The sequence below is a fragment of the Passer domesticus genome, chromosome 3 (assembly GCF_036417665.1).
Source record: "Passer domesticus isolate bPasDom1 chromosome 3, bPasDom1.hap1, whole genome shotgun sequence".
In the NCBI taxonomy this organism is placed as follows: Eukaryota; Metazoa; Chordata; class Aves; order Passeriformes; family Passeridae; genus Passer; species Passer domesticus.
The window spans coordinates 113,945,284-113,962,356 of record NC_087476.1 but is presented as its reverse complement, the minus strand read 5'-3'; the positions used below and the strand labels follow the sequence as shown (position 1 = coordinate 113,962,356).

Genomic DNA, 17,073 nt, shown 5'->3' with positions numbered 1-17,073 from the left:
CATCTTTCTACAAGAGATTTGAAAATTGAGTTTAGGCATCCACATTCATCTGTTCTTCATCAATATACTAAACCAAAAAACACCCTAGTTTTGGTTTTCAAATGCCAAAATCCTTCAGCATAGTACCAACATTTTTCCCTCTATTCATGCTTTTTCCACCTTCTGTACTCTTCCATGGAAAACAGAGGTTACTACAGACTCATGCTGGCCCCTGGGATGCATTCACAGCTGGATGCCCTGGCCTTTGCACACTGGTTCTCAGCACCTTTAGCTTCTCAGCCATATTGCTTTTTAGTATTAATTACATTGGGGGTTTTGTATTTATTGGACCATGCTGTGCTTTCTTTGCTCAGATAAAATTGTCTCACAAACAATCAAAACCCGAACAATCAAATCTTGTTATTTTCCACAGGACAACCACTAATTGTTACAGAGGCTTCCCAGAGCAAAGACAGACTGTTCATTTGAAGTAAAAGCAAAAAACAACAACAACAACAAAAAGTAGCTCTCTGTCTCTTTTTGAGTTTTTGGTTTTTGATCTTGAAGAGCAGGATTCTTCAGATCTGAAGAGCCTGCTCTAGTTTGACAAATCAGCAGGGCTGGTAGATGTTTAGTGCAGGCAGATTAGAAAGACAGCTGAGAGGGTGAATGTGAAGGGTGCTGTGGAGCAGAGACTGTAGTTTGCAATAGGCACTAGAGAGAAATATAATCAAATGTTTCCTCGCAGTCGCTGATGAGGCTGCCAGTGTGACGCCTTCTCTGTCACCTCACATTATCTGCCATGCTGGGAAACTCAGTAATTACACTGCAGACACTTATGAAGACATACTTGTTGAAACAAATGATGGGCACGAGGTGATTGCGAGTTAAGCAATGTTAAGACTGCCTCGTGAAGAAAACAAACCAAAACACAGTCACTTCTTTGCTAAAAAAGATATTTGCATATTAAAATTTGAAAGGGAGAACTGACTGAGCAGTTTTTCCTTTTCCATGGGAAAGGAAATGGTTTCTGGAAAGCAAATTCACATCTGCAGAACAGAAATTATTTTTATACTCCTGGAAGGATATTCTAGATTATCAGCTTGGGACAAGTAGAACTGTTTTCCCAATGGGAAAGCCAAGCATTTGTGCAATCAATGGTGTTTTCTATTAAAAAGCCATCTCCACAGAGGATTCTTAGCTGGACATATAACCTGACATTTGCCAACTAAAAGCTAAAATAATTTGCAGACACCTCCCTCAGTGAAGTATCTCAAAAGGCAGCCACCACTACCACAGAGGCACATCCAGGTGGGGAAGATGCCTTCCCCTTGAACCACCTCAAGAATGCCTGGCAGGAGAGGTTTTAACATTACCTCATGGGACAGGTAAAAGGCAGCAATTCCCAGTGGCCAGAAGCAGCAGAGCATGGAGAACACAGTGAGGCCAAGATGATCCCTTGGTGGCATCATCAGGAAGTTGTCTTCACTCTCGGTGTCACTCGAGTAATCGCTCTGGAGCGGCAAAAGAGAAACCCAGATGTGCTGGTTAATGACATTATTGCTTTTCCTCTGCCATCAGCCAATCCCCGGATCATTTGCCCACTTCTCCCCCTCCACCACAGCAGTGGCCAGCAGCTCTCCTCTTCCTCACCCACTGCGTCACAGAGTCCATCACTGTTGCATGAGCTTGAAAGCAAGAAAAGACAAATGTAAAGATATCGCTGCAGGGAGCTGAAAAGGAAGCCCACTAAAGGAGGGGGCTCTGTAGTCAGACGAATATTTCCTTTCAAAAATACAGGAGGAGAAGGAGATGGAGAAAATCCACAGCATTGCTGAAACCACCCCTTGAAACTGTGCACTCACCTGAACAGGTGAGATACAAAACCAAAAAATGCTTTTGATTTTTCAAGTATTTGATTTTCAGGTTTTTGTGTGCTGGCATAGTATCTGTGGAGACCACCTTTCTGATATTTCAAATTGCCTTTTCTTTCACATGAAGATGAAATGGGGAAAAGATTTCTCAGGTAACTTTGGCCATGTGCTGAATCACTAAATTATCAGTTATGCTGCTTCCCAAAGGCCAAATTGACCCACCTAGGAGTTACCAAGTGTGAGAGAACAATTCTAATCATAAAGTCCTGACCATGCAGACCAACTGTGAACCAGAAGGGTGAAAAAAAGTCAGAAATCCCAGAAAGAAATCCAACAGCAAAAGGTACCTCAACTCTTCCAGTTAACACTCCTTTCCCCAAGCAAACCTTCCTTCTCAACATTCTCTCTCACAACAGGACACCTCATCCTGAGCTTACCAAGAAATCTTCTCCATTCAGAACCCCTCCTGACATTGGGATCATTGATAATTTGGCTACCTAGCTCTCTGTCTTCACTTATTCCTGGACCTGCAAGAACTGCACCCTGACACTGAAGAAGCTGGATATTATTCTTGTTGAGAAGTCAGAATTATATTCATTAGTTAGAGTTCCCTTCCCTTCCCTTCCCTTCCCTTCCCTTCCCTTCCCTTCCCTTCCCTTCCCTTCCCTTCCCTTCCCTTCCCTTCCCTTCCCTTCCCTTCCCTTCCCTTCCCTTCCCTTCCCTTCCCTTCCCTTCCCTTCCCTTCCCTTCCCTTCCCTTCCCTTCCCTTCCCTTCCCTTCCCTTCCCTTCCCTGGCACCATTTCCCAAGTTTGTTGGAGAAATCAGGCATTGGAAGGCAGAATGCCACAAAAAAATATCCACCCAGGAAGGAATAAAGAAGGGAAGCCAACTCCATTTGTAAGATGCATTTAAGACGCAGTTTCATCACAGCCCATAAGTTCCTGAACAGATAATTTCTGATCAGAGGCAGCTCTTTCATTCTGTAGAAAAGCTGAAGTGACTGAAAGAAGAATAGAGGAAGAGCAGACACAAGGTGCAGATTTTTAACAGAGATGGTGATGAACCCTTTTCTGCAGTTGTAATGGATTTTCTATTTTTAAAAAAGCCTTTTCCTAAATCAAGGCTGGCTACCCCTAAAAGCTATGAGCTTTACCTCAACTGAGACATTACAATTGCTCTGCAGAGAGCCTGCCAAGCACACTGGAGATGTCAGACAACAGGGTCTGCTCTGAACTACAGCTGCCAGCAACCTCTGATGGATATTCAGGAAGCAGCCCTTTTCCTTTTTTCCTTCAAAGCAACCAATTCAGCAGCATGCACACACTGCATACAAAACTAATTCCTTATGTGGCCCCGTGGGATTTGCCTTCAAATCCAGATGGTCCAGTGGTCTGGTTTGACAAAGACCAACACAATGCTGCTCCAAGTTAATATGTGCTCTGTTTCCCTCCACACAATGCCTGGTCCAGTAATGTAGTTAAACATGATGACCTGTTCTGTCCAGCACTCTGCATCCTTCTGCTCTCCTGCAAGTGTTTTGAGCTCACCTCCATGCAGCAGGTGCTGAAGGCAGCAGCTGGATGGAGACTCTTCTGCCAAAGGCTGTATTTTATCAGTGCTCTGCCTCCACACACTCACTCATCCCTGAGCAGCAGGAGGATGATTATTTATTATCTTTATTTATTATTTATTTATAGCAATTATCTTGCTGGTAACTTCTTAAGAGGTGATGTCTCTAAAGCCTGCTATTTATTTAAATTTGCCTGTCTCTTTATTTATTCCTTTATACAACTTTCTTCTATTTATTTCTTTATACAACTTTGAAATTGCCTTTCAGTTTTAAAGGCATTTAAAGGATCCATAATCCCCTAACACTGACCTACTGCAGCTCCTCTTGTTTCCCCAACTCCCAGTCTAAAAATTGCCCTGTCAGTCAGGCAGGCAGCCTTGCAGAATGGGCTCACAGAGGTCTCTCCTTGCTTGGAAAACTTTTCACATGTAACTTGGCAACACCAAAACTCAACAGGCAAAACCCCCTGGATGTAGTTGCCCAGGCCTATCCTTCCTCCTTGATCCCTGGACTTTGATCACCTCCCTTGTGATGCTTTCTGGGCACCCTCAGCCAGCCTGCTTGTAGCTCCTCAAGAACTGGCATCCAGCACATTGCCACTGGAAAGGGGATCACTGCAGACAGCAATGAAATACCTGCACTAAAACAAGCTGGGGCAAGTGCTGTGACCCTTCATGATTGTCCCCTTTTTGCTTCTCAGCTGACACAGCTATCCTCAAAGAAGTGTGCCAAATATCCGCCGTCTACAAATGGCAGCAAGCAGCTCATCCAGAGCTCCTGCCACTCACAGGCTGCATCCCAGAGACACCACTGCAGAGCTTCAGTCTGAAAACTCGGGGAAATGGTGTGAGAAGGGGAATTGCTACTGTTAACAAGATTCATAGGAGGGCACTTGGACACTGCTGAAGGTGACTTCCCAGCCATGCTCCCTTCATCTGGAGCTAGTTAATAGAGGTTAATATCCCTTGGCAGGGCTCAGTATCTCCAGACTTGAGTGGCTTCTCCTTCAAAGGAGAAAAATAAGTCAAATGCAAAGTGTAATCACTCTTGTAATCTGTTAACAATGTGCCTTTGAAGGAACTCAGAGATATAAAGTGTGTCCTGTGGGTAGGATGACTCAGTGCTGTGACTGCATACCTGAGTGCCACTCCTCTTAAGAGCTCATGCCTGGGCACCACACCTCTGACAGCACACCTGTGCTCTTCTGAGCATATGCCATGGGACAAAACCACTGAAAATTACAATTCCATATTCTCAACACAGCCTTAGAGGAGCTTGGGCAAGGTATTTATGGCTCTGTTTTCCTCCACTGCCCAGGTGCAGAACATGAAAAGTGCTGTACACCCAATTCAGGGGAGAGCTGTGACAGCCAGTGAACTCATCAGTAAAACCAGGCTGCAAGACCCTGTCTTTGGGTTGCAGAGCACTCTGTAGAGGGAACTCTGCCATACACAGTCCCCAAGGAGTGTTCAAACATGCCTTCTGGATACCTACAGCCAGGGGAGGCTGAGGACACAGCCCAGTGCAGGACCACAGGCTGGAAGCATTGACAGAAAGCATGAGTGATGTCACAGGGCTTGATGGGCATAAATCTCCTCAGGGTCTTCTCTTCATGTTGTGGAAAAAAATGTGTCAGGAGGTGCTTGGAAACATTGAGAAGAGTGGTTGGATGGAACAGGATCCAAATTGTATTTCTACAATAGCATGCTCAGGTCCAAAGGATGAGTTTTCACCACAGAATCCAGCAACTTCTAGTGGAAAAAAAAAGAAGAAATGTATACCTTGAAAGCACTGCATTTCTTTTCTTCTTTCACTCCCAGAACATTCATTTTATTGTGCTTTTAGAGATTGTTTCAGATATTGCTGGGTGCTGGGAAAAAGTAAGAGGGTTTTAAGAGAGAGCTCCAAGGTATTCTTTTATGCGACGTATATGAATAATTTAATTTGCTGCCATGAATAGCTTGGGTTTCTCTAAATAAGCAATCTACCTAGTGGCTAGGAGGGAAACTAGCAGGAGTATAATATGACAAATGCTATTTTTGGATAAAAGATGGCACATGAACTCTAACAGGAGGGTATTTCATCTTGTAACTCATTTCATATTTCACTGCCGCCACATTTGACAAGTTGTCTGTCTATTAGTTGTGGCGTAAAGAACTCATAAGATATTTATAAATTTTACAGAGATGCCTAAATAGGGAATCATTTGATTTCAGGGATGGGCATGGAAGAGAGAAGTTTAAATCCCTGACAGAATGTGCAGCCTTCTGTTTTCATGCCTGGAAATTGCTGGAGCAAAGCGGGGCTCTATATGCTAATGAGAGCTGTTTCTGAGATGTTTTCCCCTCCAGAAAACTATGATTTTCTTAGGCAGACAGAACAACACTCCACCAGGAGTTGAGAAGCACTGCTAGTAAAAAATCCCTACAAATAAGTTGCTGAAACGTTGCTGCAGGGTACAACCCATGATCAGGATGTCTCCTGCTCCTCTGTCGCACCTCCCACGTTCTTCAGGGTCCCCAGACTTGGGAAGGCAAGAAGGTATCTCCTTCCCAGCATCTCATCTAAGACATGTTGAGCTGGACAGGCCCATCCTGAGGAGGCTGACAGCTAACACAGAAGCAAACCCTGAAGCTTGGCTTGGTCAATTCTTCAAACCAAAACCGAATTTATCAAAATGGCTGTGTTTTTTCCAGAACCTTTCTCTACTGCAAAGTTTTCTGCCAGAGAACAGCAACCTTTCTGGTTATCAAGAGCCCAACTCTTTTCAAAAAGGCAATCATGTTAGAAGCAGTCTGACCTGCAATAAAATTATTTTCTGCATGTGTCCCTCCTCTGAGAGTCTTGCATTGATGTGGGGGACACTACAAAGGGAGGAGATCAATTTTTTTGCATTTCTAAGAAATTAAATATCCATCTTGAAAAACCCTAGGCAGGCATTCTGGTATAAGGTGGGCAGCGCCAGGGAGACATGGAGAAAGAGAAATGACTCACAACCCTATGGCTGGTGTGTCTTCCAGAAGGCATTTTATGGAGATGCTCAAGCTGGGACTCCACTTGCCTTGCACTGACATGTGGAGATCAGGAGGTAGCCCTCAGTTTTCAAGAGAAAAGACCTCTTCTGCACAAAGCTGTTCTCTTGCAATGTTTCCAAATAGGGGCTAGTTGATAAAATTTTCTCCCAGAAAGAAGTGCCAAAGCAGACATGAGCCCTGGTCTGCTCTGACACTCTGCAGCTTCCATGCCTTGATGAGCTGTGGCTTGACAGTGAACGTGACAAGATACACAGCAATGTCCTGTGCCACTCTGTGGCAGACTCAAACCCTTTAGGACTCTCATGGTGGGGAAGAAAAATGTGCGCCTTTGTGGTGTCACCCTCTTCCTCCTCACTTCTGCTCCCAGTCCTGGTACTCACTCTTTCCCATCCCATCTATTAGTAAGTAAAAAAGCATTTGCTTCTTGTCAATAACTGGCAGGGAAAAAACCTCTTTCTAGTGTGACACACTTGTGCTGTGTGATTCAGGTGCTGTTTTTGTGTAGTTAACAATCTGGCATGGTTCATCACCTTACACAGTGGCTGTTTGTCCTTAAATAGTGCTCTTCCATCCCCAGAGTCTCCTCCACACATGAATTTAGGTCTCTAATGAAGCTGTGCTCTGGCCAAGCCCAGGAGGCCCTCATACATCTGGCGACAGACACAGCCTCTGTCCACCAGCCTCTGTGACCCAGAAGAGCACAACACAGCAGACACATTTTTTTCTGGTCTGGTGCTGTCAAATTCATCTCTCCTCTCCTGCATGACCAGCTGCATCTGCAGAATTTGGACCTTCCTGGAATGGAAGATACTTGCCATGCTGAGCTACTTCTGCTGCAAACAGCTGCTCAGCAGGTTGATCCTTTGGGATCAGGGAAAAGTTCATGTAAGAGTGTGAAAATCTCAGTGCTTCACAGGGTGGGTCAGGGAGCACAGCAATGGAGACAGACACTGCTCTCAAAGCAGAGGCTTCTAGCCAAGTAAATGTTTCCAGCTAACCAGGTCCTTATCCAAACCATGCTTTCTCCTCCCCTCTTCCTAGTGGAGGAGAAATTTTGATGGAGAGGACAATCCATGGAGTGTCGTGTACTTTGCGAACATCTCCTTACTCTGAGCACTTTGTACACATAGGTCAAGATGGTTGTGCACACACCTGTGTTTGTGAGCACAGTGTCACCCCAAAGACTCAAATGAGACAGGGAATCTGCGATTCCAGATGCTCTATACTCATTCAAGAACTGCCACCTTTCATCTCAGCAGGTCTGTTTCCAGAGAAACAGGTCAGAAAGAAGAAGGAGCCAAGGAAAAGGATGCACACACTGTCAGAGCATGTTACCAAAATTTACTGTCTCATTTCTCCCCTTAAGATCAGGGGAGGATGAAGTTCTACAGCTGGTTTCTAAGACACAAATGTTCTCTGTGAAAAGCTGATCAAGTTCCTCCAGTACCACTCTGAAGAGGTTTTTTCCTTATGCTGCTCATTTTCCCAGCCTTTTTTTATCTCATTCTCCAAAAGTTGACTCAAGAATGTCTTCTTGACTTGAATTGATGAGAGGGAGATTTATTTTTTTTTGCTGCCTGAATGTCAGGCCAGATGTGTCAATAACACCATGTGTGCTGCAGTCACTTGTGTCACTACTGCATGAGAGGAAACTGGGGCAAAAAGACAGCAACCAGGAATTTTGTTTTGATTAAGGAAATTATACTTCCCACGGTCAATTCTGAAATTCTGTGGAAGGGTGTGATTTGAGCTAATACTCTCACATGCTTCAGAGAGAAGCTTTCTGTCTCCCTGTGGAGGCATTGAATACTGCATTAATGGCACGCACTGCGAAAAACACTTCCCTCTTCCCACCTTACCCATACTGAGAGAAAAGAGAATAAAAGGGAAGTCAGGCTCTTGTTGGATTTCCGCTGTGCTGATCACAGGGTGAGGCACTGGTATTACAGGAGGTGAAAATAGAAATTTTAGGGCTTGTTGGATCTCGGTCCTAACCAAAAATCACAGCAACAGAGAAACACAACCAGTGTCCCTGTGTCAGCTGTGACATTCACGTCTGAAGGCATAGCTTTGCTCTAGACAGCCAGAGGGTCTTTGCTAGATTAGGAGTCTCTGACCAATGGTGGAGGAAGTGTTCAGATCACCAGAACTATGTTCACTCTCCATTCCCACAAACACCGGCAAACACAAATCTCTGCCACACTTGGGCCTCTGGTTAAAATAAATTTTTAAAAAATTGCATCACTTAAGAAAGAACTAAGTTGTTCCCATAGTCTTCCCTGTTACTTTACAGTGAGCAATCAATGAGGCAAGGGACTCCTGTAGAAAACATTGTATTTGGGTCTAAAAAGTGTTTAGCTCCAGCAGAAAAATATCATTTATTTCAGAGACAAGGATCCACTGCAGCTTGAAACCCACAGACTTCTGTTTCTGCATTCATTCCGAGACAGGAATGTGTTGTGTCTGAGCCAGTAATTTAAAACATTCTGCTCAAGTCAGGTGAAGGCAAGAGATGATGCTGGCCTGCTGAGTAAGATGGGCTCCATGCAGACAGACAGATGCTCCCAGCCCCAACAGCATTTAAGCACATGGGTCTTCCTCTGTTTCTGACCAGCCCCTTCAGAGGCAGAAGGGAAATGCTGATCTCCATTAGGGCCAGTGGGAATTTTGCCATCGGTATCCACAGATCTGGGACCTTACCCAACAAATAAAGATGAGCAATCATTCATTGTCCTAGTTGGAGGAGAAAGTGATACAGCTGACCCAAAAAGCAGCTGATCCCCTGCTGTTCATCTCTAGGGGGGTGTACACTTACTTAATTTCCAACATGCCCTCCTCCTCCCAGCCTTCCCCAGCTATCCCAAGTGACATCTGACCTCTAGTTCCTGGAAATCCTCCTCTTCCTCCACCTCGTAGGAGAGGGTGTGGATCTTGATGTCGTCGGCGGAGAGGTCGATGAATTTGCTGTCGGGGTACTCCAGGCTGTCTTTGGTGGGCGAGCGCTCCTCGATGAAGGTGGTCTCGCAGCACTCCGAGCCCAGGCCCTCGCCCCACGAGCGCAGCACGTTCTCGGAGTAGAGGATGATGTTGGGCCTGTAGTGAGACTCCACTGTCTGCTGCAGCATGCTGGGGTCCAGGAGCTGCTGCACGGGGTCACTCCTGCCGTTCTCCGGGCGTCTGGGAGAGGACAGGCTGCCCGCCCTGTGGCTCTGGTACTGAGGGGTGGGGTACACGGAGACCAGGCCATCTCGGCTCTCTGCCACTAAGTTCCTTGTGTTAATCAAGCCATTCCTTTTCCCAGCCTCAGTGATCTTACTGTGCATCAGCACGCTGTTCTGCTCAACCAAGCCATCCATACTGGGAGCTGTCTGAGGCATGGGACCGGTGGCCTTGCTTTTGCTGTGCCTTAGAGCTCACGCCGGGTGAGTGGCTCCCATTTTCCTGATGAAGAAAGGGAACAGAAATGAAGGTGAGGACAAAGGCAATGAATTGAGGGACTCAAGTCAGCTTGTCTTCTGTACAGTCTCAAGAGAAAATAGAGCCCCATGTATGTGCACACCCTGATTTAGTACTCCAAATATAGCCCCACTCAGGGAGGCAAAGAACACCTGCCCCACATCCAGGGCATGCAGGGAAACAGATGAGGTGAAATGCCTTGGTAGTGATGGACCCCATCAAAGAATGGCTTTGGTGCCTGCTCCAGCCTCCCACAGGTACACAGCTGTCATCCTGGGAACAACATCCCTTTCCTCTAAACACTTTGTATAAGAGATGGGAAAAAAACCAAAAAAAGATCAAAACAACAACCAAAAAAATCTCCTGAAAGAACCATTTTCAGTTCTCAGACATCTGCAACTGCAAAAGATGGGCAGGTGCTGTGCTCACCTGTCAATGTCTGCAGCCACCCTTGCCCTTGGCAAGTGCTTTACTATCCTTTGAAAATCCATTTTTTCCAGCCCAAACACTTTCTCACCAGGCTGCTGATTTTTCTCAGGTGTAGCCAAAGGAAAATGCCTTTTAAAATACTTTATGTATTGGCCACAGGAACTCTAAATTCAGGGGTTTGTTTCTGGGCATGAGCATAAAAATTACAGACATTCTACTGACTTCAAAAGTCTCCATATTATATTCCCTAAGACCAAATTATTAATGCAGGATTACCTGTCCCCATTGTGCTGTCTGGAGGAAACCAAGAATACATATACAATACATAACAATACATAAACAAATGTAATTTTTTTACTCAATGCTTTCTCTCTATTTCCCTTTTATGTCAGACAACCTCTAACATAGCAATGTCTAGCAAAAGCCCAGCATTATTTCCTCTTAACTCCAGACTCCAAATCCCTTCAGTCTCTCTTTTGGATGCAAGAGGAATTTAAACCACTGCTAAGAGCTGTTCTAACACTACCAATTAAGCAAGAAACTTGTTTAACATACACAAGAGCTTGACCCAGAGTGCTGACATATTTACATTCACAGCACTTGGTTTAACATGCAAAAGCCCCATTTTATCGTGTTGTCAGGCAGTTCAGTGGTTCTCTTCAGTGAACCAGGAGTAAAGCTACAGAAGAGAAATTCCACCATGGTGAGATCCCATGGAAGTTACATGTGCAATCCAGGCAGCAGGAGCATCATGCTGGGCCTCCAGCTGCTTGGCCACAAACCTTCCACTTCCTCCTCCCACCTCCCCCAAAGAAACTGTATGAAAGTAAATCCCCATGGGCAGAAGAGTAAATTCTCAGACTTTGCTCAGTTTCTCCCAAGCTGGCTTGGAAAATGTAAGAGGCCCCCTGATGTGTAACATCAACCATCAATCCCGCTGAAGCTGAAGGGACTTCACCAAAAACTGCAAACCCTCTTGCAAACGTTCCTACCACCTGACAAGCAAAGTGAAATGGTCAGGAGGAGTATGCCACAGATGTAGCAGAAACTGGGGGAAGACTCACAAATCAAACAAATGCCCTCCTAGGGAAATGTATGAAGAGGTCAGCACTCCGTCACTGCATCAATGGCTGGAAAGCTTGGGTCAGGCCTTGCACCTGCCTGTGGTCGCATAATTTCAGCAAAATCTGGTTTAAGTAGCACTCAGGAAAATGCCATTTTAGGGCAGTTTTATTGCATGATTTGGAGCTGCATTGTTTCTCAGCCTTACCATGAGATCTAAACATCTACATGGCAGGTTCTTGCCTTCTGTGCATTTAAACCAGTCTTGTAAACCAATATTGCAGATTCTGAATGACACTTTCCCCTTGGTCATGGGCAAAAAGTGGGAAAAAACATCCAAAATGAGGCGAAGACAAGACAGGGAGCATCCTTCCCTCACAGAGCTCCTCTGGTAACAGGGATAGTCCATTGCTCAGGACATCCTCCCTGGAGTCCCACACAGCAGGGCAGGCAGCATGCCCCAGGGAAGGTGAGCAGGGAGATGTGGATGGCAGCATGCAATCAAGGTAAATGGTTTAACCCCAGGTGCTTTTTAATCTGTAGCTGGCTGCCTGCCTTACCAGAGCCTGACCCAATGTTCTTGGCCCTGCAAGAGAGTTGCTTAATGGGAAGAGACTGATGAGACTCAGGCCTTTTCAAGATAATACATTAAGAGAGGGAAAAAAGAGAAAGAAATAATTATATTAGTATTACTCCTGAAGAGGTTGAGATGGAGTTGTGACAGAGAGTGGCACATGGTCACTTAGGGTGATGCTTAGGGGAAAAAGGTGCCTGTGCCTCTGGAGTGGCTCAGAGCCTTTGTCCTGCCTGCAGGGACCCCTTGGACATGGATCCAGCCACTCCACCCTCACAGGGAGCTTTCATGGACATGGCCTGGGCCAGGCCCACATGCCTGTGGCTCACAGGCACGTCCTAAAATTAAGATTGCTCCGTTTCCAGGTTCCCTGCAGCCCAGAATCCCTGGATGGCAGTTCCAGAGCAGGTAACCTCTGACAGACCACCTGAGGAGAAGGGAGGGTGCCTCCTCTGCAGGAAGCCAACATTCAAAGCAGAAAAAAGCTCTCATTACCTATGACCATGGTGAGGTTTCAGAATGATGTCGACAGGAGAATGAAATTCATCAGAGCTCTTGAAATAAAAAAGCTTTTCAGTCTGCTCCAAGATGCAGAGTTAATTTTAATTGGTTGGACTCAGATTTCTTCTGACTTTGCATGGCTTTAATTGTCCCACAAATCACTCAGTGGCACTGAGGCCAACCAGAAATAATTCTGCATTTTCATACTTGAGTATGAAATACTAATACTTGAGATGGGAACCAGAAGGAAACGCCAAGTTCAAGTTATTAACAGATAGATATATAATCAATATATCAGCCTGCAATCTAATGTTTACCTTGGGGTTAGACATTTTTACCCCAGTCTGCTATAAAAAGTGAGTCCATTAATTACTTTAACCTTCACTCTTTCCAGTTTCTTGAATTCCCCCCTCCTCCTTTCTTATTTTAATAAGAAGCTGCAAGCAGTGCCAGGATCTCTAGTCTGCAGTGCTGTGGTTTATTAAGCTATCACTCGTGTTAGAGCAGAGCCCAGCTACAATGAGGAGCTGCACTGAGAGCCATGCTCTGCTGGGTGTTCTGCAGCCTCCTGCTATGATGACAGTGCCTGACAAACTAATTAAGCAGAGGGTGTGAGACAGAGAAATGCCAGCTGTAGGGAGGGCAGGGAGAGAACAGCTAAATGCTGTGCCCCAGGGTCTAGCAGACAAGGAGCAGAAGCCAGCTCTGTTACTGCCCACCGTCCCAAATCTCCTTTGCTCTCCCAGGACCTGGCAGGATGCTGTTTTCCTCCTCTCCATGGGACTTTGCACAGCTTAAGGGCTCTTCAGCCTTCTGGAGACCCTTGCCAGGCACCCAATGTCCTGTGCAGTTGGGAAACTCTGAATACAAACCCCTGAATTCTGAGCAAGCCGTAGAGTTGGAACATTGGGCTATGGCTGAACAGCCCCAGCCACCTCCTCACAGCAGACCAGAAGGACATTCATCCACACAGACCAAGCATCACCTGCCCAGCAGACTGGTTTATTGGCAAGAAAACTGGAAGATGAAGGCAAGTGAGGCTGAAGGCAAGAGTCCCCATCTGCTGTCAAAGCCTGAGGCTGTACCCTCTGCCATTCTCTACAGATCTGGCAGGTCATCCGCCAGGAAAAAAGCATCAAAAACTCATGTGCTTCTGCATGGGGCTGCTGGATATCAGCGGAAATCTTTTCTCCATGAAGACAGTCAAGCACAGGAAAAAGCTGCCCAATGAGGATTGGCTGTCTCCATCCTTGCAGGTTTTGAAGACCCAGCTGAATGAAACTCTGAGGATCATGGTGTGATCCCAGAGTTGACCTCTCTAAGCATGAAACAGAACTGCAGACCTCCTGAGATTCCTTTAACTTGATTATCCCATTATTTGAATCCCTCTGATCCTTACAGATTCCCACCTGCCTCCCATGCTCCCCAAAAGTACTGCTCCCAAATCCCTCAGTGACTCTAAATCACCGGAATGGCAAGAAGTGGCAATAGTGACCCTTTGTGCCAGCAGCAGAAGGTGATGCAGCTCCAGGATTATCAGATTCAACAAAATGCCCCTGGGTTTGAAGCTGGTTTCCCCTCTGCCAGAGCAGAGAAAGCAGGGGGGAGAAAGCTCTCTTGAAGAGCAGTCAAGCCCCACATAAATTGCAGATTTCCTGGCATGAGCTCTCAGGTGAGAGGGAGTTTCTAAAGCACAATGCAGTAAGATTCAGCATGGATTGAGGCATTCCAGACATTTAGAAACTGCAACAACAAATACAGTCCTTATGCAAGAGAGAAATCACAGACAATGTATGGATCTGGAGTGCTGATTACAAAGTGAAATATTTAACAAAATGAAGGAAAAAAAACCCTTTTCCACTTGTATTTTTCTTCTTTGATTTAGCTGGGCTTATTAAAGTAGGTTTTGTTTCAAGGGAATGCTGTATTTCAGCAGCTGGAATTCCTTTTACTCTATTAAGTAAACTACAGGGAGTTTCGTAAGGCAGTGCAACTTACTCACACTGGGAAAATTAGGAATGCATGCATTAGTGATAGCTAAATGTTTCATTGCTAACAGTGGAATTAAAAAGACCTCCATGCTATTTTAGTATTACCAATATGCAGCAAATCTGCTGTGAGATGTGATCTGTCCTCCTAAAAACGAGGAACTTGGAGAATGGTGAAATGCCCAAGGTCATGTCAAGATAGAGCTGGAAATAAAATCCAGGTCTCTTGATTGCCTGTGCAGAGATATATGTTAAAACAATTACCATCTGCATATCTGCCTGAATAATTGATTGCTTAATTCAGTATCTGAACTAAAGAATGGAGTGGGGAAGAAAGGAGGAATTACCTTGCATCGACCTAATATATAATAATGTTATTCCTACAACAAAGTATTTCCTTTTGAGCAGATGGAAGTATTTTGCCTAAGCTAAAATGAAATGCAATGTTTCATTTATTTATTTTTAATTGAACAAGCTGGCTTTTAATTCACTATGCCTCAAGTTGCCTCCAATTAAAAAAAAAAAAAAAAGAAAAGACACATTCAGACTTTTCTAGCAATTCTTCACAACTCAGAATTTTCAGCCTTAATTCTTAGTGGGGTTCAGTCTGAACTCACAACTTTTTCATTCACTGCACTTTCCAGATAATAAATAACTGGCCTAAGAGCATCTTGCTCTGGTGTAAATAACCCTGGCTATTGTGGAAGGCACCAGGGTAAAAACACCTTGACACCTGTGCCACTTCTGGCAATTCCTCTGCAGAGTGAAAGCAGTCAGAAAGTCTGGCTGTGTTTTTCCTGCTGTGTTTTCAAGAGACTCCCCAATACTGAAGACCAGGAAAATCATATTCAAACTCCCCATTTCATACTGGGGAGATTGAGCCATGAGGAGCAATTCTTACTTTAAGAGCTTCCAAAAGAGAAGTTGGAAGTCTCTCCCATGAATACCAACATCACAGCATCCCCTGGCCCTCTTGGTTTGCCTGCTGGCTGAATCCTGTGCCTCCCCTTGGACCTAAATTCCTGTTTAACTGTGTTTGTGACACAGACAGGAACACCCAAATGTGGATCCAGGGCTGGCCCTGCTAACTCACTCCAGCCTCATTCCTGATGGGCAGCCAAGCCCCCAGAGAGCCCAGTTCTTGCACACAGCCTGCTCATCTGGCTCTGCTTGCTTTCCCACACGGCATGCAGGAAGCAAAGCAGGACAAGACACTTCCTCACACTTGCTCTGCATGTAAACCCCCAGTGCTGTGCTCCAGGCTGGACCTGAGGTATTCCTGAAGCACAGATGGAAAATATAGAGATGACAGAATAGGAAGACAGTGTGCTGGTGCAGACTTGGTGCAAAATGGAAATTTCTGTCCCTCCTGTCCCAAGCAAAGCACCCTAGGGCTGTAAGTCACTTTGCTAGAAAAACACAGCAAAATTACTAGAGTCAGTTCATCTGTGCAAGGATGATTAGAGTAAACAGACGCTTCTGGGGCCATAAAATCAGCTGTGCTCCATAAGACAGAAAAATTGCAGAGCCAGGACTATAGCATGGGACAAAAGCCTTACAGAGTAAGTGATTTAGCCATGGTGAGAGTGGTAGCTGCAGGCAGAGAGGGCAGGCAGGAGAAAATGAAGCAGCAGCATCAGTGGGGCATAGTTTGACCTTTACAGACCTTTATTAACCCTACACTGACCCCTCCCTGCAGAAACTAAAATGGAAATGAGTAATGCTGATGCCTATTAGAGTCAGGGCATCGTCTGAACATGAAGAAAAGTGCTGTCCTCTTTGTTCTCTGGGAGGACAAGGGATATAGGACCTCAGGGACTTCTGTATGGGAGGCACAGGCTTTGGGCTGGCAGCACATCCACATCACAGCCTTGCCTCCGTGCTCCTGTGAGCCACATGCAGCTGGAAGAAGGGAGATTGTTCTGTTGCAAAGAGCACAAGATAGGAGCTGTGTGGGTGACACGGGGACACCACCCCATGGGGAAGGACTGGATAAGTCATTGCATGTAGGGGACAGCTGCTGTGGGGGATGTCCTGAAGCAGCACACTGAGCACAGCTGTCCTGCAGCACCTGACACCAGGCTGGATGCCTTTCCTAGGTCCTTTTTCTAGAAGATGAACTGTTTGATTATGCCCCATCCCTGGAAGTTTTCTGGTTGGATGGGCCCCGAGCAACCTGAGCTAGTGGAAGGTATCCCTGTCCATGGCAGGGGGTTTGGAACTACATAATCTTAATATCCCTTGCAACCCAAACCATTTGATGATTCTGTCCTTTAGCAAATACAATTTTAGAGTTCTTTGTTCTCCCTAGGGATTTTTAAGGTATCTGAGCAGTCAATCAAAGCACACAAACCTCATCAAAATTCAGCCAGAATTATGCCAACTTGGTGTGTGAACAGCCAGTTCATTCTTGTCATGCCTCTGTGAAGCCTCAAAGTGTAAGGGCAGAAATGCAACACGGATTTGGAGAGTTACTGGTAAATGAGGGAACTTTACACAATCAGGTTTTATAGGGACACACATACAAATACACATCCATAGGGATGCCAGGTATAAAACTGGCACTGCTGAAGGCATGCATGGACTCACACCACTCATGCACTG

General features: G+C 45.4%; 1 protein-coding gene and 1 long non-coding RNA gene across 3 annotated transcripts in view; one reads left to right on the top strand and one right to left on the bottom strand.

Moving 5' to 3' along the window:
- The window catches only part of LOC135297558 (uncharacterized), a 39,215-nt gene extending 36,716 nt beyond the window's left edge, over positions 1-2,499 (top strand). The window contains exons 4-5 of the long non-coding RNA XR_010359512.1: positions 413-1,852; positions 2,061-2,499. This is a non-coding gene — a long non-coding RNA (uncharacterized LOC135297558). The remainder of the gene's footprint in view (positions 1-412; positions 1,853-2,060) is intronic.
- The window catches only part of SYNDIG1 (synapse differentiation inducing 1), a 49,011-nt gene that overhangs the window by 29,576 nt on the left and 2,362 nt on the right, over positions 1-17,073 (bottom strand). For both annotated transcript variants that reach the window (XM_064415255.1, XM_064415257.1), the window contains exons 2-3: positions 9,336-9,900; positions 1,356-1,493 (exon numbers count right to left, since the gene is read on the bottom strand). In XM_064415255.1, coding sequence (XP_064271325.1) covers positions 1,356-1,493; positions 9,336-9,836 — 639 coding nt within the window. In that variant the 5' untranslated portion in view covers positions 9,837-9,900. The remainder of the gene's footprint in view (positions 1-1,355; positions 1,494-9,335; positions 9,901-17,073) is intronic.